The 16013-nt window shown below is 40.9% G+C and overlaps 1 protein-coding gene across 6 annotated transcripts in view; it reads left to right on the forward strand.

Moving 5' to 3' along the window:
- Nucleotides 1-284: 284 nt before the first annotated feature.
- Nucleotides 285-16013, forward strand: part of SPAG16 (sperm associated antigen 16) — a 388703-nt gene continuing 372974 nt past the window's right edge. For 2 of the 6 annotated variants that reach the window (XR_013953855.1, XR_013953856.1), the window contains exons 1-4: nt 298-3557; nt 7369-7415; nt 7789-7887; nt 14456-14583. Coding sequence is in view for 4 of the 6 variants with exons in the window: in XM_080600563.1 (XP_080456689.1) it covers nt 3515-3557; nt 7369-7415; nt 7789-7887; nt 14456-14583 (317 nt within the window). In the remaining 2 variants the exon portion in view is untranslated. Of the gene's footprint in view, nt 3558-7368; nt 7416-7788; nt 7888-14455; nt 14584-16013 lie in introns of all 6 variants that reach the window. The other 4 variants (XM_080600563.1, XM_080600562.1, XM_080600561.1 and 1 more) reach the window with 4 other exon arrangements.

Genomic DNA, 16013 nt, shown 5'->3' on the forward strand with positions numbered 1-16013 from the left:
AGGAAAGAGGCAGTAATGCACAGCAGGAAGTACAATAGGAAATTTGTGTTGTTATAGAATCATTTATTGCAAATTCGGCTCCAGTTTTTAAATCACCCCTTTCTGTTGCATTTAAGGTCACAATGGCCCCCTTAGCTTTGCTGATTTGACATTCAGAAATATGAAGACCTGAGGCTACAGCTACTAGACTGCACTGCATTTTCCAGGTGCACTGTACTTCAACAAATTCAATCTAAGTATTTAAGTATTATTTTTTGAGACTTTTTGTACTAATCAGATACTCTAATTTTTCTCTATTAAACTGAACATACATCATATACATACATACATCACTTCAAGGAAAAAAAGCCCTGCTCCTTGGATTTTTGGAAAATTGAACTTTCACAGCATGACAAAAGCAATGATGCGTTCTGAGAAACTTTTATTGCATGCAATACTCACACCCTTTTGAAACTTCTATGGTTAACTTCTTAGACACTTTCAGGGGACCTCTGTAAAATAAATACATGCAGAAAATAAGGATGTGTACCTTTCTATTCCGTCCCCTACCTGCAATACTCCATGTGGGTGTAATGTCATTGGCTAAAGGAAATTCCCTTCTTATAAGCCATTTTTGTTTCAGAATCATTGTTAAGTATCCTTGATGTGATTCTTAAGATAATTGCTAGCCAAATTCTCAGTGTTGTTGTTGTACAAGCAGCTGCCAGATGGCAATACAGAGAAAATACATCTAATGTCATTTGCCTAACTGGAAGCCAGACGGCACAGCAGAAGTTGGAACAAGGTGTTTACCAACTCATCCCAGCTTCCAGCTGTGGTCCCATGCTGCCTCATGGCCTCTTTGCTGTCACTGTCACATCCGTATAATGTTCCAGGCCGTGCTGTGCTCGTTCAGAAAGGTGAATTGATTGCACTCTGTTGTCCTCTCTCCCCAAAAGCTGTACTGTAGAGCAATCTGCGTGTGGAAGTCAGTGGGTCAGGTAATTCTTTGATGACTTGTCTGTTGTGATGAAGCATGCCAACTGAACTTTTGGATGTTTTCCTGCAAGGGCCTGAAAGTCAGTGGAAGTAGCTTGGACAGATGTTGTTGTTTTGTAACTCAGCTTGTCAGAACTGTAGTCAGCTTGCTTGTCGGATTCCGTAGGAGGGGATATCTTGCTCTGAGTGAGAGCAGTGTCTCGCGCTCCTTCAGGCAGCGGAAGAATATCTAGCCCTTTGGGCTTGGGAGCAAATGTAATATTTCTGGAGCTTTCCAGGTTACCCATGATCAATCTCTTCAAATAATGTAACTTGTCTGGCTGATACAGCTACGGTGCGTAGTCTTGGCTGCGTGAGGAAAGTAAGCAGTCTGTCTAATGAAATGCTCAAGCGACAGCAGATGCTGCTTCCATGTCTTTCTCATGAGAAGTTATGGGACACAGTAACGACATTGGTTAGTGCTATTTGGGAGAAGATAATCATTTATAACTCAGATGGTTACAGGGCTATAAAGCTGGGTGAATCAGGTGTCTGAATGCAGAGCACAACTTCTATGAAGAACTCTGTCATTACTAAAAGCCTCCTGCAAGTTTCCGTTATACTTGGAAAGCAGTCAAGTGGTTATTTATTCTCCCTATCAAAAACTTGCTCTTCTAGTTGTAATTTATGTTGATTCAATTCTTGATGGTTGGTTATGTTTATATCTTAGCTTAGCCTTTCTTAGCAAATCTCTTCCAACTGTACTTTGATCAAGCTGCTTAATTGTTCCTTTAATAATCCAAGAGGACTGAGATCCTTTTGGCCTTCACTATTAATTGTTTTCCAGCCTTAATCTTTTCTTGAAGTACTACCCTGAGCCCCTTTTAAGTTTTTACCAGTTGATTTGAATTGGGAATACTATAAATTTACATATTTTAGTGAGATAGACAAGTCTAGTGAAAAATTTGTAGGGAGAAGTTAGGACTGCAGAGGGTGATGAAACTAAGGAGTAAAGAAGGAAACTGCCTGGCACTTTATTCAGCTCTGTCAGGCTAAGAGCACTCCTGCTGCTGAGAGCGGAGTGGTATTAGCTTATGTTATTAATCAGCTGTGCTTCCCTGTATGACACAAGTATAGCCACAATTTGTGATGTGTGCTGCAGTCGGCATCTTCTCTAACTATGAGGCCTTCATTCAAATCCTTTTGAATGATTATTACTTTTTTAATTCCACAGTTTTGGAAATATCAACTCAAAGGTGTTGCTCTTTATGAGGCCACTTCTACTTATTCTTTGCTTTTCTTTGAGATAGTTTGCTACAGTTTAGGACTACTGTTTTGGTTTGGATCCATGAAAAATGTAGTTTTGGTCGCAGCAGCTTCCCCTGTAGTGTAAAACCCACCACTTGAATCTCCATCTCTTGAGCCCAGATGAGTTCAAACCCTGGTAGGTACCAAACCCAAACTCCCCATTAGAGAAGCAGCCAACAAGAATTTATGAAGGGATACAACAGGCCACATTACCTTAGGTGGTGCTGTGACAATATTGTGCCAAAACATGGCTCTTTTATTACAGTTGGGAGAGTGTGACAGTGTTCAAGTAACTCATCACTTCTCATGGATGTCTGTCTACAATGAGAGAAGAAAGGCAATCCTGTGTGATCATCTCTGGAAAAAGAATGCCAAATTAATAGTTTCACAGGTTATATGCCATCTTCCAGGATCATGTATATATATTTTCTGGCTAAAGATTAGATTGAACAACAAAATTCAGTTTTATTCATTTCCATCTTCTCTGATCTTCAGGCTGTGTTTCATTTTTAACTGTTTAGAGCTTGCAAGTAATTCCAGTACCTTTCCTTTCAGACCAACTATTGGCACTTTTTATTTTCAGTTACTGTGCATGAATTCAAGCACTGGATTCCTGTTGTGTGTAATTCACAGCAGCTTAAGGGGAATTTAGGAGTGGGACAGACAAACCAATTTTAAAATTAGAGAAGGCAACAGAATACTTCTCCAACTCCTACAACCTCACCTCAAACAACTGAAAACCCTAACAGGTAATCTTGTTAAATATATGTAGGGTAGGGTATGCTTCTTTTCCAAGCTTTTGCCAGGGAAAGCTCCTGTGTGCGCTCTCAGTTAAACGGGAGCACACTGCAAAGACTTTATTTAAGCAACCGGTCCCACAGAGCTGAGCTCAGGTGCACTGTGACCCTCCAAACACCTACGGCAGTGACAAATGTTTCCCACGAGGAAGAAATTAGTCCTTCTTTTGGGAGACTGAAGCAGGTTTTTCTCCCAATTAAGGAAAAAGAGCATTTCCTAGACAGACCCATCACGAGGTTTCCCGCCCTTGTGCGGGTCTCCTCAGCAGCCCGTCGCAGAGGGGTGCGCGGGAAGCCTGGCCTCGCCCTAAAATCCTCGGTGGGCACAGGGTGCCAGAAAGCCTCAGGACCACTAAGTTACCCCAAAATGACTGAAACCGCCTCTCCGCCCCGGCTTGCGGCGCCTCTCGCGAGAAGGGAAGCGCTCGCCGCCCTGGCAACGGTCAGCGGCCATGGAGGAGTCGGCGAGCTCTGAGGCGTCCTACTGCCTGCAGAGTATCCTTCTTCCTTCCCCCTCCTTTTGGGAGGGCTCCCCTCATGGCCCCCGGTGGGGGTGAGGATGCCCCGGGGTCCCCGCGGTCCCCTCAGCGCCCCTGCTGCGGTAGTGGGGCTGGGGGCGGCTCGGGCAGGGCGCGGGGACCGGCTCGCGGCGTGCCGAGATCTTTCACCGAGTGTCGTGGAAAAAAAAAATAAAAATAACAAAGCAAAACTAGCAAAACCACCACGTTTTATAGGGTGTTGCCTCTGGAGGATGTAAAGGGTTAATGTAAAGGGGTGTTTGTTTGCTTACAGGGACAGGAGGGTCTGTCTCGCTTTACCAAGATGTTTGTTTTCAGTGGTGGTGTTAAAAATCCCTGACAGGGTTTCTTTACTGGAACTCTATCTCCCCGCGTTAGGACAGGCTAAAAACGAGTTAAAGTTCTGAAATTAAGTCCTCTCCTGGGTTTGTTGATGAGTAAACACAAAATATCCTCGAAGAGCTTGTAAGGAGGACTCCTAGCCCCACCATGCTGCGGTAGGAGGTGCTGGAAATGGCTGCCCCATGGTACCCGCCCAGGTATCCACAGGGGGTTTTTTAATGCTGTATGATCAAGCTAAAAGCTTACAACACAGTAAACCAGAAATAATTCTATTTTCTGAGGCTCTTAAAGAAAAAAGCAACACTTTGAGTTCTTCTCAGGATCAAGTTGTGGCACGTTAGGTGTTGGTAGCTTTTAAATGTAAATTTTAGTCAGGTCACCCAAATTTTAGTTTTGTTGCTAGGTCAGCATGGGTCTGTTGTGGTTGTCTTAGGTGTGAGCTGCCAAATGAAGATTTTGCCAGATTTGGTTTAGAGGCTAAATGAGCACTGCTTAAAAGTTAGCCAGGTACTACCAGTAACTTAGTTTTCTTGCCTTACTGGAATTAAGATGAAAGCCAATTTAAAAAAAAAAAAAGGCAATAAATTAAGTGGAAGATTGGCCTTTGTGAGCTTGTGCCTCAGTTTCTAACTTCCTGAAAATGCACGCCTGTTTTCAGGCTGTGTGGTATGCTGAGAAAAAGCCGTGCATCGTATGAGTGTTTAACAAAACACAGCATTTGCTAGGAAAACACAAGTTTTAAAACTTAATGTTTCTGCTTTATTGTGCACTTGGATATGGTTTTTGAAAATGGGATTTTTAACTTAAGATTTTAGTCTTATGTGCACAGCATTTGTAATGACATGTTAGCTTAAGTCTATAACAGATCACGAGGATAGCCAGGTTGATAGAAAATTCAGGAAGAAAATGAAATTTGCAAGTGTTTTACTTGTCAAGGGTGTGCTGCCGATAGATTCAGTGTTTCTATCTGTATTGGAAGGTTTGGTAAACGTGGATAAAAAGAGATGATCAAGATGGACGTGAGGGGGAAGAATCGTTTCTAGCCCATACAAAATATAGCTTTAGAAAAATAGTCTCTGATCAAATAAGAAAACACAGTGTGGAAAAATTGCTGGGTATGGTGTTCTATTTAAATGTACCTTATTTAAGCAAACCTTCAGTTGATAAATACTGTACTGTGAAGTAACGAAGAGGCTTAGGGATTCCAGAGGAGCAAGCAGATTATTTAGTTTGTACGTAAAATTACTCCGTATGTATTTCCATATATATGGAAATAATGCCTGACTTCATACAAAAATGAAGTACCCAGGTATTCACACTATGGAAAGATGACTGTTCTTTAAAAGGTGTTGTCAGCTGGTTAATGATTGCATGCCTTATTAAAATAGGGATGTTTCAGAATATTACCCTAACTAGTCAGTGTTACTGTGTCTTTATCTCAAACTCCAGGCTGCTGCTGTTCTCTTGCTTTTTAGAACAACAAAGGAAAACTGCTTTGCACTCATGCCTTTATTCCCTTTTTCATATGTAATTAGCAGTTCAGATGAACTTTCTCCCTCTGCGTTGAAGGAATAAAGTCCAGGAATGTGGAGTTGTTTCACTGGGATGTGGTCAGACGCTGGTGTGAGGTCCCCGATGTTCCTGTCAATACGACAGCAAGTAGACAATTACAGACCAGCCTGACGCCAAAATCCTTGACTGTTATCTTGAGTTTCTTGGGTCAGCTCCTAAATGTCATGTCTAAATGTGAGCGATTTTCATCTCACTTCTTTTTGCTCATCTTGATGGACCCACATGTGGTCCTAGAGTACTATGCTGAGAAAAGGTGTGTTCGTTGAACTGCACGCTTTCTTTGCCTTCCTGTTAAAGGTGGAATTCTTAATCTAGATTTCTTCTGGTGCAATAGAAAACAGTTTTAGGCCTGTTAACAGAAGCCCCCAGACGATTACATTTATTTTCTTCTCCTTGTGAAAGAAAAGAAAACATAGGAGACTTTTTTTTTTGAAGTTGAGTTTCTGCATAGCTTTGGTTTTAGAATTAAACACTTGAGAATCAGTCAGGTTAGAAAACAAAACTTTTACAGAGAGACATTTGAGATCCAGAGAAGCTGTGACTTGAATTCAAGTCATGCGTTCCACATCTGTGGCCTGTGATGCAGTAATTTGGGGGCATATCTATTACAGGCATTAACTTTTATGTACTTAAGCCTAGATAGGAAATTCTTAAGAAACATTCATGCCCATTTCCTATTTATGCAGACAATTTTTTTAGTAAGCATGTAGTGTAATTGTGCAGTTGGAGGTACGCAGATGTGCTTTGTCTTGATTGCTGAAAAGGAGGCCTTTATTCACGCAGTGACTCCCCTATTTTTTGTTGTTGTTCACAAGAGAAAATGGCATCTCTTTGGTTATTATCTCAAGACTTACATCTCCTGAAAACCAAAGATGGGTATCCTTTTTGAGATGTGACCTCCACCTGCCAGCCTTCTAGGTGCTTACAATTCAACTGATACCTTGAATGTCGTGATGCTGTTCTTTAAAAGAATTCAGACTTGGGAAGCGATGTTAAACCGGAAAATCACGCATTTTTTTGCCTCTTCATTTCATTTCCTGTTATGTAAAGAACCTATGGTTTAAAATTGATGTGTGTGAAGTACTGAATTGCCAGCTTTTCTTTTCTTCAGAAGTTAATTTCTAGTTTATTTACATGGGTCATTTATAGGCTAACTGATTTCCTAGGGAAACAGTCAACAGCGCATCTTACTAAAAACATTTTAGTTATACTTTCACGGGCTGTAACGCTAGTGGATGAGATGTTTATTTTAGTTTTGTTTTACACCATTTGTTATTTTAATGGAAAGTTTGACTAAAGCTTTTGGAAGAACTGTAATTTGCAATGGATTTTTATAATTTCCAAGTTCACTTACGTTTATATTGTAGATGTGTTGTGATTATTATTTGAGGCACAAGCGCCAGCTTCAGTAAATAAGCTAGTATTCAGTGTTTTATTTCAGATGCTCGTTTTGGAACTCATCTGCATTTGATCAAAACTGCCTTTCTCTGAGAGCACCGAGTTACTTGTACTTAGAAGCATCAAGTCTGTGGAAGTGTCAGTGCTGTAAGACCCTTGTGAAAACCAGTGATTGGATAAGTGAGAGTAGAATTTAGCCGGTGTTTAATTCAGAATAATACTTGAGTTCTGCTTTTGGTGGTTTGATTGAGCTAGTCTTAATGGTGGTTAAACCTGCTGGGACAAGTTTGACTCTGTGCACCGATGTAGTTTTTGTTGGAGTTGTGCGTGGCCATCTAAAGGCTGGTGGAAGCCTTGAGAGTTTGGCAGTGTAAAGAACAAGGCTGAGGGTGGTCATAACAGATGGTTCTTTTACAGTTTTTGAAGTTCGAACAGATCCTGTGTACCAGCTGTTTCAGGCTTAACAAAACCTGCAGAAATTACAATAACAGACTACTCTAAAGATGATTATCAGTACGAAGAGGTAATTGACTAAATTGATTATCGTATGTGATATCTGTGGTATTCATGTTTCATTCGTTTGTTTTACTTCATTAATGTGACGGAGGAGTGGCATAAATCTCCTTTTGTGAAGTGTGATGATGAGTAATCTTTACTTTTCAAGAGGAGATGTAGTGTCAGTTTACTTATGCCTTTCATTTCAACATCAATACTTTTAAAAAAGATGCAGCTATTTCCATTCCAGCTTATTTATAGTTAATATTTAAACAACTTAAAATATATTTAAATGGGGCGCAATATTTTTAATGTGAATGAGATTAGGAATGAAAGTACTTACACTCTGAAAGAAAGATTTATAAAATATTGATACTCTTACTTTAAATCACTTCATTTAGGTTCCAGCAGATGATGAGTTTAGTCTTCAGGAAGATGATGAGGATCTGTCAAAGGCTCTGCAGACTATTCAAGAGCAGACTGAAGATGCCCATATTTTAGTAAGAATTTTGTAACTATTAGTAAGACTGTCTATAAACTACTTAGTATTACTGAGTTGAAATTTGCACATTGTAATTTATTTGAATTATGAAATACTTGTTGAAAAGATTGTCATGTTAGAAGTTTCTAGGAGTAAATGCGTCACAGCAGAAAAGGCAACTTAGGTTTCCTGTATCTCATTTTCCTTTAACTTCTGTTCATTTTATGTCCCATAGATGACCTCATATATCAAATATACGGGTGTATTTTAACATTTTTAAAATCAATATTTTAGGGTTTGTTTCTTTGTGAATAAATTTAATGTGTGTGTAATCCTTGACATGGAGGAGAAACAAGGAGAAATATTTTTAATCTATTGATGTTTCAGCAGTGGAATAAATAACTAATCTTGTACCTCTGTTAATGGTTGAACTTGAAGAATGGTATGAAACAGTTTTCTCAGCTTGATGAAATGGATTAGATACCATGAGCTTTTTGTAGATCAGAAGATGTGGTTAAACTCAAATTCTCTTTGGTTTTGTGCATATGCTGATAGATGTCTGCCATCTTGCTTCTTGGCTTTTTATTTGGAGGTGTTTTTTCCATAATTTCAGAATTGAAATCATGCTTTCAACCTTTAGCCAGACATTAATAATAATAAAAAAACTTTTAACACGCTTGCTAGTTTCTTGACAGCTTTCATAAGGATATGCTGTATGTTTTGTGAGGCTCAATGACTAGATTGTTTGATGCTAATTCACTGGAAAAACCAAGTGCTGCAGCAAATGCTTTTGCTGACCCAAGTAGAAGTGCTGTTTCCTGTGAATTAATATTGAATCAATATTCCAACTCTGAGCTAAGAAGCACAGTGGAAGGTTGTCTTCACATGATAAATAACTGGTACATTTTTTTGCCCCCAATTATCAGCTTCTGAGCTTGCCTAAATAGGTTAAATTAGGTAATAACCATATCTGAGAAAAGCTGCACTGCAGTAAACAGTTTTAAGTGATTTTGTGTATATTTGCTGTTCATAGTATCTTTTATACCTAATTCTTTATTAAAGATTGTATTTCAATACTGTATGCAAATGTTTTGTTAAGAAATTTTATAGAGAAAGCACAGATCAAGTGAGCATCTAGAAATATTTTAGCAATTTGCCTAACGCAGATACTCAGTTTGGAAACTGTGGATATTTATAGTAACTATAGTTTCTTTTACACTCTATTTAAAAAAAAAAAAGGTCAAGTACAACCAGGAAAAATTAAGAAAAATGTTTTATTTTCAAACTTCCTTCCAAGGTAATTAGCAGTAATTACTAAATGAAAATGAGCCAACATAAGATAATGCTTTTCACCATTTTTTCCCCCAAAAAAGTCTGTCTGAATTAAAGCTATGTTTCTACAGGGAATATTGAGGCATTTTTTTTCCCTTCTGGATCTGTGTCTGGGTGCAGTGGAGCTACTGAGGCTACCTCACCTGCAGATTATCATTTACAGTGCGTGTTTTCATATTTGGATCCCAACAGAGAAATGAGGCTGGTGGAGCTCTAACCTCTAAATACCATTTCCCCCCTAGTCTGGAGGTGAAACAGCAGCTAATGCAAAGCAGAGCTGTGCTGGGCAAGACATGCTCTGCATAGCAGGGATTTTGCCTCCTCTTCCTGTTCCATTTGTCCTTTTCAGTTGCAGCTCATGATTTTTTTTCCCGTTGTCCTTTCTTTTAGTCATTATAAAGTAATATAATTTACATTTAAACACAAGCAACTGTATATTCTACATATTAAAGAAAATCTCAGCTGATAGGGACCCTGGGAAAAGGTTACAGAACTTCTGGAAAACCAGGCAGTTAAAAGAAAGCAGACTAAATTACTTCCTTCAGTAGAGACAGCTATTACGCTTCCTTTCCAGGACCTTTGTTTTCTTAGTATACCAAATAGAACCTGAAGTCACGTTACCTTCTTTAACCTTAGTCATGTTATTTAGGTTTGATTGTATTTTATTTGATCTTGTTAAATAAACTTTGAATCCTTTTTTCATTCCTGTTTTTTTTTTTTAATCTGTGTTTTTTGCAAGAACATGTCATTTTGTTTTCCAGGGAAATTATTAGTGTATTTGGTGTTAGTCTTGCTTCACTGGACAAAAATTCTTGCAAATGTTGTGGAAGTCCCTAGTATTAAACTGGGTGATTATTGATCAAATGTGCAATCCTTATATTACTATCAAAATCTTTTGAAGATTGTAATTCAAAAAGAAATATTTAGCTGATATAAAGAAATACTTTAAAGAATTCTGACCATTTAGTCAGAACATTATGGGTTTTGCCTGTGTAGCTACTACAGGGTGTCCGTTCACACCACATATATCAAGAGATTGCTTTTTACTTCTTTCTAGAGAGGTCGATATATACAAAAAGTTACTGTTTGCCATTCTATGGATAGTCATCTGAGGTTAAGATCAAGTTCAAGCAGTTAGCTTAATAACACTTGTGAAGTCTGCAAAAGAACAAGGAATTTCCCTCTGGTTTCCTGAGGCCCTGTTCCAAGACTGTGCGTGGTAGACTGCCTTTATTTCTCCCTGTGCGGTTCCTTGCTCAGTTCCTGAAATGCTTCTCAGTGGTAGTATCTAGCCAATAAATTCTCTTCTGCACAGATGAAATGGATTCCTATCATATTTCCATTTATTAAGGGAATCAAGCTGTGTCATTTCTTCCAAAGACTGGCTTTATAGATGTGTTTGGGTAACTACGAGCAGCAATATTAGACATTGGCCTCACTTAGAATAAAGAAAGAAAAGCAAGGAGGAGAATGCAGCCGCGTGTCTGCAGACGTACTCTTTGGTCCTTCTGTTATCACAATTAGAAAATAGACCTGTCTGTGCTGTATGTCCAGTGATGAAAATAGGCCAAATACTGCACTGCACTTGGCATACTGCAGCATTCCTACTCCAGTGCTACATGTCTTGATCTTGTATGTACATTTCTTTGTTAGATAGGTTGCTTGGATTAAACGTGTCTTCTGTATCATAAAAAATAATGATGAGATCTTCCAGTATAGGGAATACTGCTTGTTTTTAGTGTATCAAGAGAAATGCCTTAATCTCCGAGGAACTTATGCAGTTGCATTGATAGAACTCCCATGAAGGATATGAATAAGCTGTAAATGGCTGGAGTTACTAAAATTCCCCAGCCAACAGATTATTTTATGTTGAGGAGATATTTTGGGTTGAGGAGATATTTTGCAGTCACAGCCTCTAGCATTTCTTGACGAATATCTCAGTGGAATTTTGTTTTCAGTTAGTACTGAAGACAAGAAAAGGTAGGCGTGTGTCCAAGCTCTATCTGCTTCTCATTTCTTCTCTATAGTGGTATTTTTTCATAATACGTAGCACAAATCATAGAAACTTAGTTTCTTCCAGTGGTGCATTTAAGTGATTTGATAGTCGCCAAGCCCAGGTTTTGGTCTGTCCTCTCACCAGTAGGACAGGCATGCGCAGTGCTGTAGCTTGTCTTAGTAGACCGCGCTGTTAAGTAAGTCCATTGTGGTGTTTTTCTCGCTATGGAGTTCCCAAGTTCTGAGAGCTTTGCATTTTGGCATGTCAAGTAGCTGTAATCCATTTGAAGTCTGAATGAATTACGGCCACCTCTTCAGCTCCCAAGTTGTGGCAGTCTCTCTCGGTTATCTTTAAATGGCTTTGGGAAAGGAAGTCTCAGACTGGGTCACATTGTACTTTTTCCACCCCTTCTTGCATCTCTGAGCCTCTCTAGAAGAACTTAACATCAAGCTGTGCCCAAAGACGAGCCGGCATGGAAGAAGACCGGCCTGGTTCAACAGAGAGTTGCGGCTTGTGCTTAGCAGAAAAAAGAGGGTTTATAATCTTTGGAAAAAAGGGCGGGCCACTGAGGAGGACTACAAGGATGTAGCGAGGCTGTGCAGGGAGAAAATTAGAAATGCCAAAGCTCATCTGGAGCTCAACCTGGCTACTGCCGTTAAAGACAACAAAAAATCCTTTTACAAATATATCAACGCGAAACGGAGGACTAAGGAGAATCTCCATCCTTTACTGGATGCGAGGGGAAACCTAGTTACTAAGGATGAGGAAAAGGCTGAGGTGCTTAATGCCGCCTTTGCCTCAGTCTTTAGCGGCAATACCGGTTGTTCTCTGGATACCCAGTGCCTTGAGCTGGTGGAAGGGGACGGGGAGCAGGATGTGGCCTTCGCTATCCATGAGGAAATGGTTGGCGACCTGCTACGGAGCTTGGATGTGCGCAAGTCGATGGGGCCGGATGGGATGCACCCGAGGGTACTGAGCGAACTGGTGGAGGAGCTGGCCGAGCCGCTTTCCATCATTTATCGGCAGTCCTGGCTATCGGGGGAGGTCCCAGTTGACTGGCGGCTAGCCAATGTGACGCCCATCTATAAGAAGGGCCGGAGGGCAGACCCGGGGAACTATAGGCCTGTCAGTTTGACCTCAGTGCCAGGAAGGCTCATGGAGCAGATTATCTTGAGGGTCATCACGCGGCACTTGCAGGGCAAGCAGGCGATCAGGCCCAGTCAGCATGGGTTTATGAAAGGCAGGTCCTGCTTGACGAACCTGATCTCCTTCTATGACCAAGTGACGCGCTTGGTGGATGAGGGAAAGACTGTGGATGTGGTTTACCTTGACCTCAGTAAGGCTTTTGACACCGTTCCCCACAACATTCTCCTCAAGAAACTGGCTGCTCGGGGCTTGGACTGGCGTACGCTTCGCTGGGTGAGAAACTGGCTGGATAGCCAGGCCCAGAGAGTTGTGGTGAATGGAGTCAAATCTGGTTGGAGGCTGGTCACTAGTGGTGTCCCCCAGGGCTCGGTACTGGGGCCGGCCCTCTTTAATATCTTTATCGATGATCTGGATGAGGGCGTCCAGTGCACCCTCAGTAAGTTTGCAGATGACACCAAGCTAAGTGCGTGTGTCGATCTGCTCGAGGGCAGGAAGGCTCTGCAGGAGGATCTGGATAGGCTGGAGCAATGGGCTGAGGTCAACTGTATGAAGTTCAACAAGGCCAAGTGCCGGGTCCTGCACCTGGGGCGCAACAACCCCAAGCAGAGCTACAGGCTGGGAGATGAGTGGTTGGAAAGCTGCCTGGCCGAGAAGGACCTGGGAGTATTGGTTGATAGTCGGCTGAATATGAGCCAGCAGTGTGCCCAGGTGGCCAAGAAGGCCAACAGCATCCTGGCCTGCATAAGAAGCAGCGTGGCCAGCAGGTGTAGGGAAGTGATTGTGCCCCTGTACTCGGCTCTGGTGAGGCCGCACCTCGAGTACCGTGTTCAGTTTTGGGCCCCTTGCTACAGGAAGGACATGGACGTGCTCGAGCGAGTCCAGAGAAGGGCGACCAAGCTGGTGAGGGGTCTGGAGAACAAGTCTTATGAGGAGCGGCTGAGGGAGCTGGGGTTGTTCAGCCTGGAGAAGAGGAGGCTCAGGGGCGACCTTATCGCACTCTACAGTTACCTTAAAGGAGGCTGTAAAGAGGTGGGGGTTGGTCTGTTCTCCCACGTGCCTGGTGACAGGACGAGGGGGAATGGACGAAAGTTGCGCCAGGGGAGTTTTAGGTTGGATGTTAGGAAGTACTTCTTTACCGAAAGGGTTATTAAGCATTGGAACGGGCTGCCCAGGGAGGTGGTGGAGTCACCATCCCTGGAGGTCTTTAAAAGACGTTTAGATGTAGAGCTTAGCGATATGGTTTAGTGGAGTACTTAGTGTTAGGTCAGAGGTTGGACTCGATGATCTTGAGGTCTCTTCCAACCTAGAAATCTGTGATACTGTGAGTGGGCTGCATGTGGTTGGGTGGAGGCAAGAAGTTGGCATCGTAACAGAGGTATGGAAGGTGTTTTTTTTCTCTGTAGTAAAGTGTTCTGTTTTGATTGAGCTTTTAGCAACTGTCCTTGACCCATGAGTTGATCTTATCTTAATAGCTGTCTATCTTGTTGGCACTGGAGGAGATGCATATGAAGCCTTGGTGCACCATCTGCGTTCTGCTAACACTTGTAGCAGTGTTATCTGACAGCTTTATTCAGTGTCTGCATGTGGATGTTGAGAAGAAAGGGGAAAATTGGTCTTTGTGGGGCTTCTTCCTTAGTAAGAGACCTACTGATGGAGATGCAGCTCTTGGTCTGTCTATAGTATGCACTGTCATTAAAAAAAAAAAAATGCTATTTTTCTGTCACCTTGGACTTTGGCATTTTTCAGGAAATGAAGTACTGATTTTTTCATTGTGAGTTTTGAAGGTTGCTGAAGGGTGCAGGAATACAAGAACCAACATTTTCTCTCTGCTCGGTGACAGAAGAGCATCCATCAGATGAAATAGTTTCAGGTCCATATCAGATTATGCCAGGTTCAGAGTACAAAAATCAGGTGGTTTTTGACTTCTCTAACCTTCCACAAACCTTGATATTAGAAGGTATCGGATCAGAGATTGCAGATCTAATCAACAAAGACAAGGGAAACATTCAGCTGTACTCTAATAGATCTATGACTTTAGATGGCCTCAGAAATAGAGTATGATAACTGCATTTCTGTTGTAGGCTTAATAACAAATATCAAATTTTAATTTCAGGCTTTGCAATCAGTTCTGACCTCAGAGAAATCAGTGTCTGAAATACCTGAAGCGATGGATGACTTCTTCTGCAATTTTCTGGTCAGACTGGGGATGTCTAGAACCCTCGACTGCTTCCAGACTGAATGGTAAAACATTTAAATGACCCTCTGACTTTGAGAATTAGGAAGTAGATGCTCAGGATTCAAATATTTCAAGTATTGCAGAATTTATTCATATGTGACATTTTACTGAATGAATGAACATGTTGAGACTGAGGATGAAAAATAGTGTTTTAAGGACAGGTTCTCCAAAACGTTGAATCCAGGGAGTTCCTAAACAGGTACATTTGAAGGACTGTATGCAGTTTGCCTAACTCCAGATGTTTACAAGCCTGAAGTGGTCACCTCAGGCCTCTTTTATGTCTAGTGAAGAGAAATACTCGCTTTTAGGCTGCAACCCATCTAAGTTGTTTTAGCCATCTCCTTTAAGCTGAAGTGAATTTAAGTGTATTTTTTCAAGTACGTTCTGCTCTCCATTGAGTACCAAAGAAGACTGGAAACCAGCTGCAATGCAGAAGTCATCACTGGATGAAATGGGTCCAGTGCAAAATAACCAACGTTTTGTTTCAGTAGTACTGAGAAATTAGGTGTTCTCGTTATTTTCCTGCTTTCTGGAACCCGTGTGCTTGCTTAGAAGCTTGAATGCTTTGTAGTGTGATATAGTGTTTTCACTTCAGGTGTGTTTTCAGACCTTCATCATAGAGACCTTGTACTTTGAAGTAGAATAAGCACAATTTTTGATACTTGGTAGTTTGGGTATATGAGTCAAAATAATATGGTATTTTTAAAATTTAATTCCTGTAGTAATTGGAGGAGTAAACTCTTTAGCTGTTGCTATCTTCCTTTCCTCAGCAGAGCAGGGATTCAATGTAAAATTGTTGCAGAAGTTTAAAAGTTCAGCTTCATCTAAATAGCCTGCTTCATATATGGAATCCCTCAGGTTATATAATTTTTACTATTGCTTAGCTAGAAGTGCTACAAAGCTTGAGAGGACAGCTGAATTGTTTTGTAGTAAAGATGACGCGTGTTGTGAAGTTGTCTTGAAATATTTTCAGTTACAAGCTTGGTTTTAATCTGCAAATTACATTGGAAAGATTCTGAGAAGTGAAAACATCTTTCAGTTGGAGTTATCTTGTGGTCAGTCTTGAAACGAGGCATTCAGAGGTTTGTTAACAAGGTGCTTCGAAGTTGTGCAGTTTGAAAATTAGTGAATCTGAAAAGTTAGAAACATCACTTTTCCTAAAAGAAGTGGTGATGCTCATAGGCTATTAAATTTTGTTAGAAACAGTCTCTAGTGGGGGGTAACTGCTGTTGTTGATGAGACTCTAGTTGTCTCAGTGTAGAAATCGCCAATGAGGCACTGCCTCTAGAATTAATAATCTGCTTTTTGATAGCGTAACAGTGTGACTTAAATGATTCCTTAGAGAAGGAGCACTGCAGTTCTGTGTTTTTTCAACAAAAGGACTATTAGGAATAGCATTAAGTTTCAAGAAGTTCAGTGGTTTTTTTTTGGGGGG

The sequence above is a fragment of the Anser brachyrhynchus genome, assembly GCF_964034855.1.
Source record: "Anser brachyrhynchus genome assembly, chromosome: 7".
Classification (NCBI taxonomy): Eukaryota; Metazoa; Chordata; class Aves; order Anseriformes; family Anatidae; genus Anser; species Anser brachyrhynchus.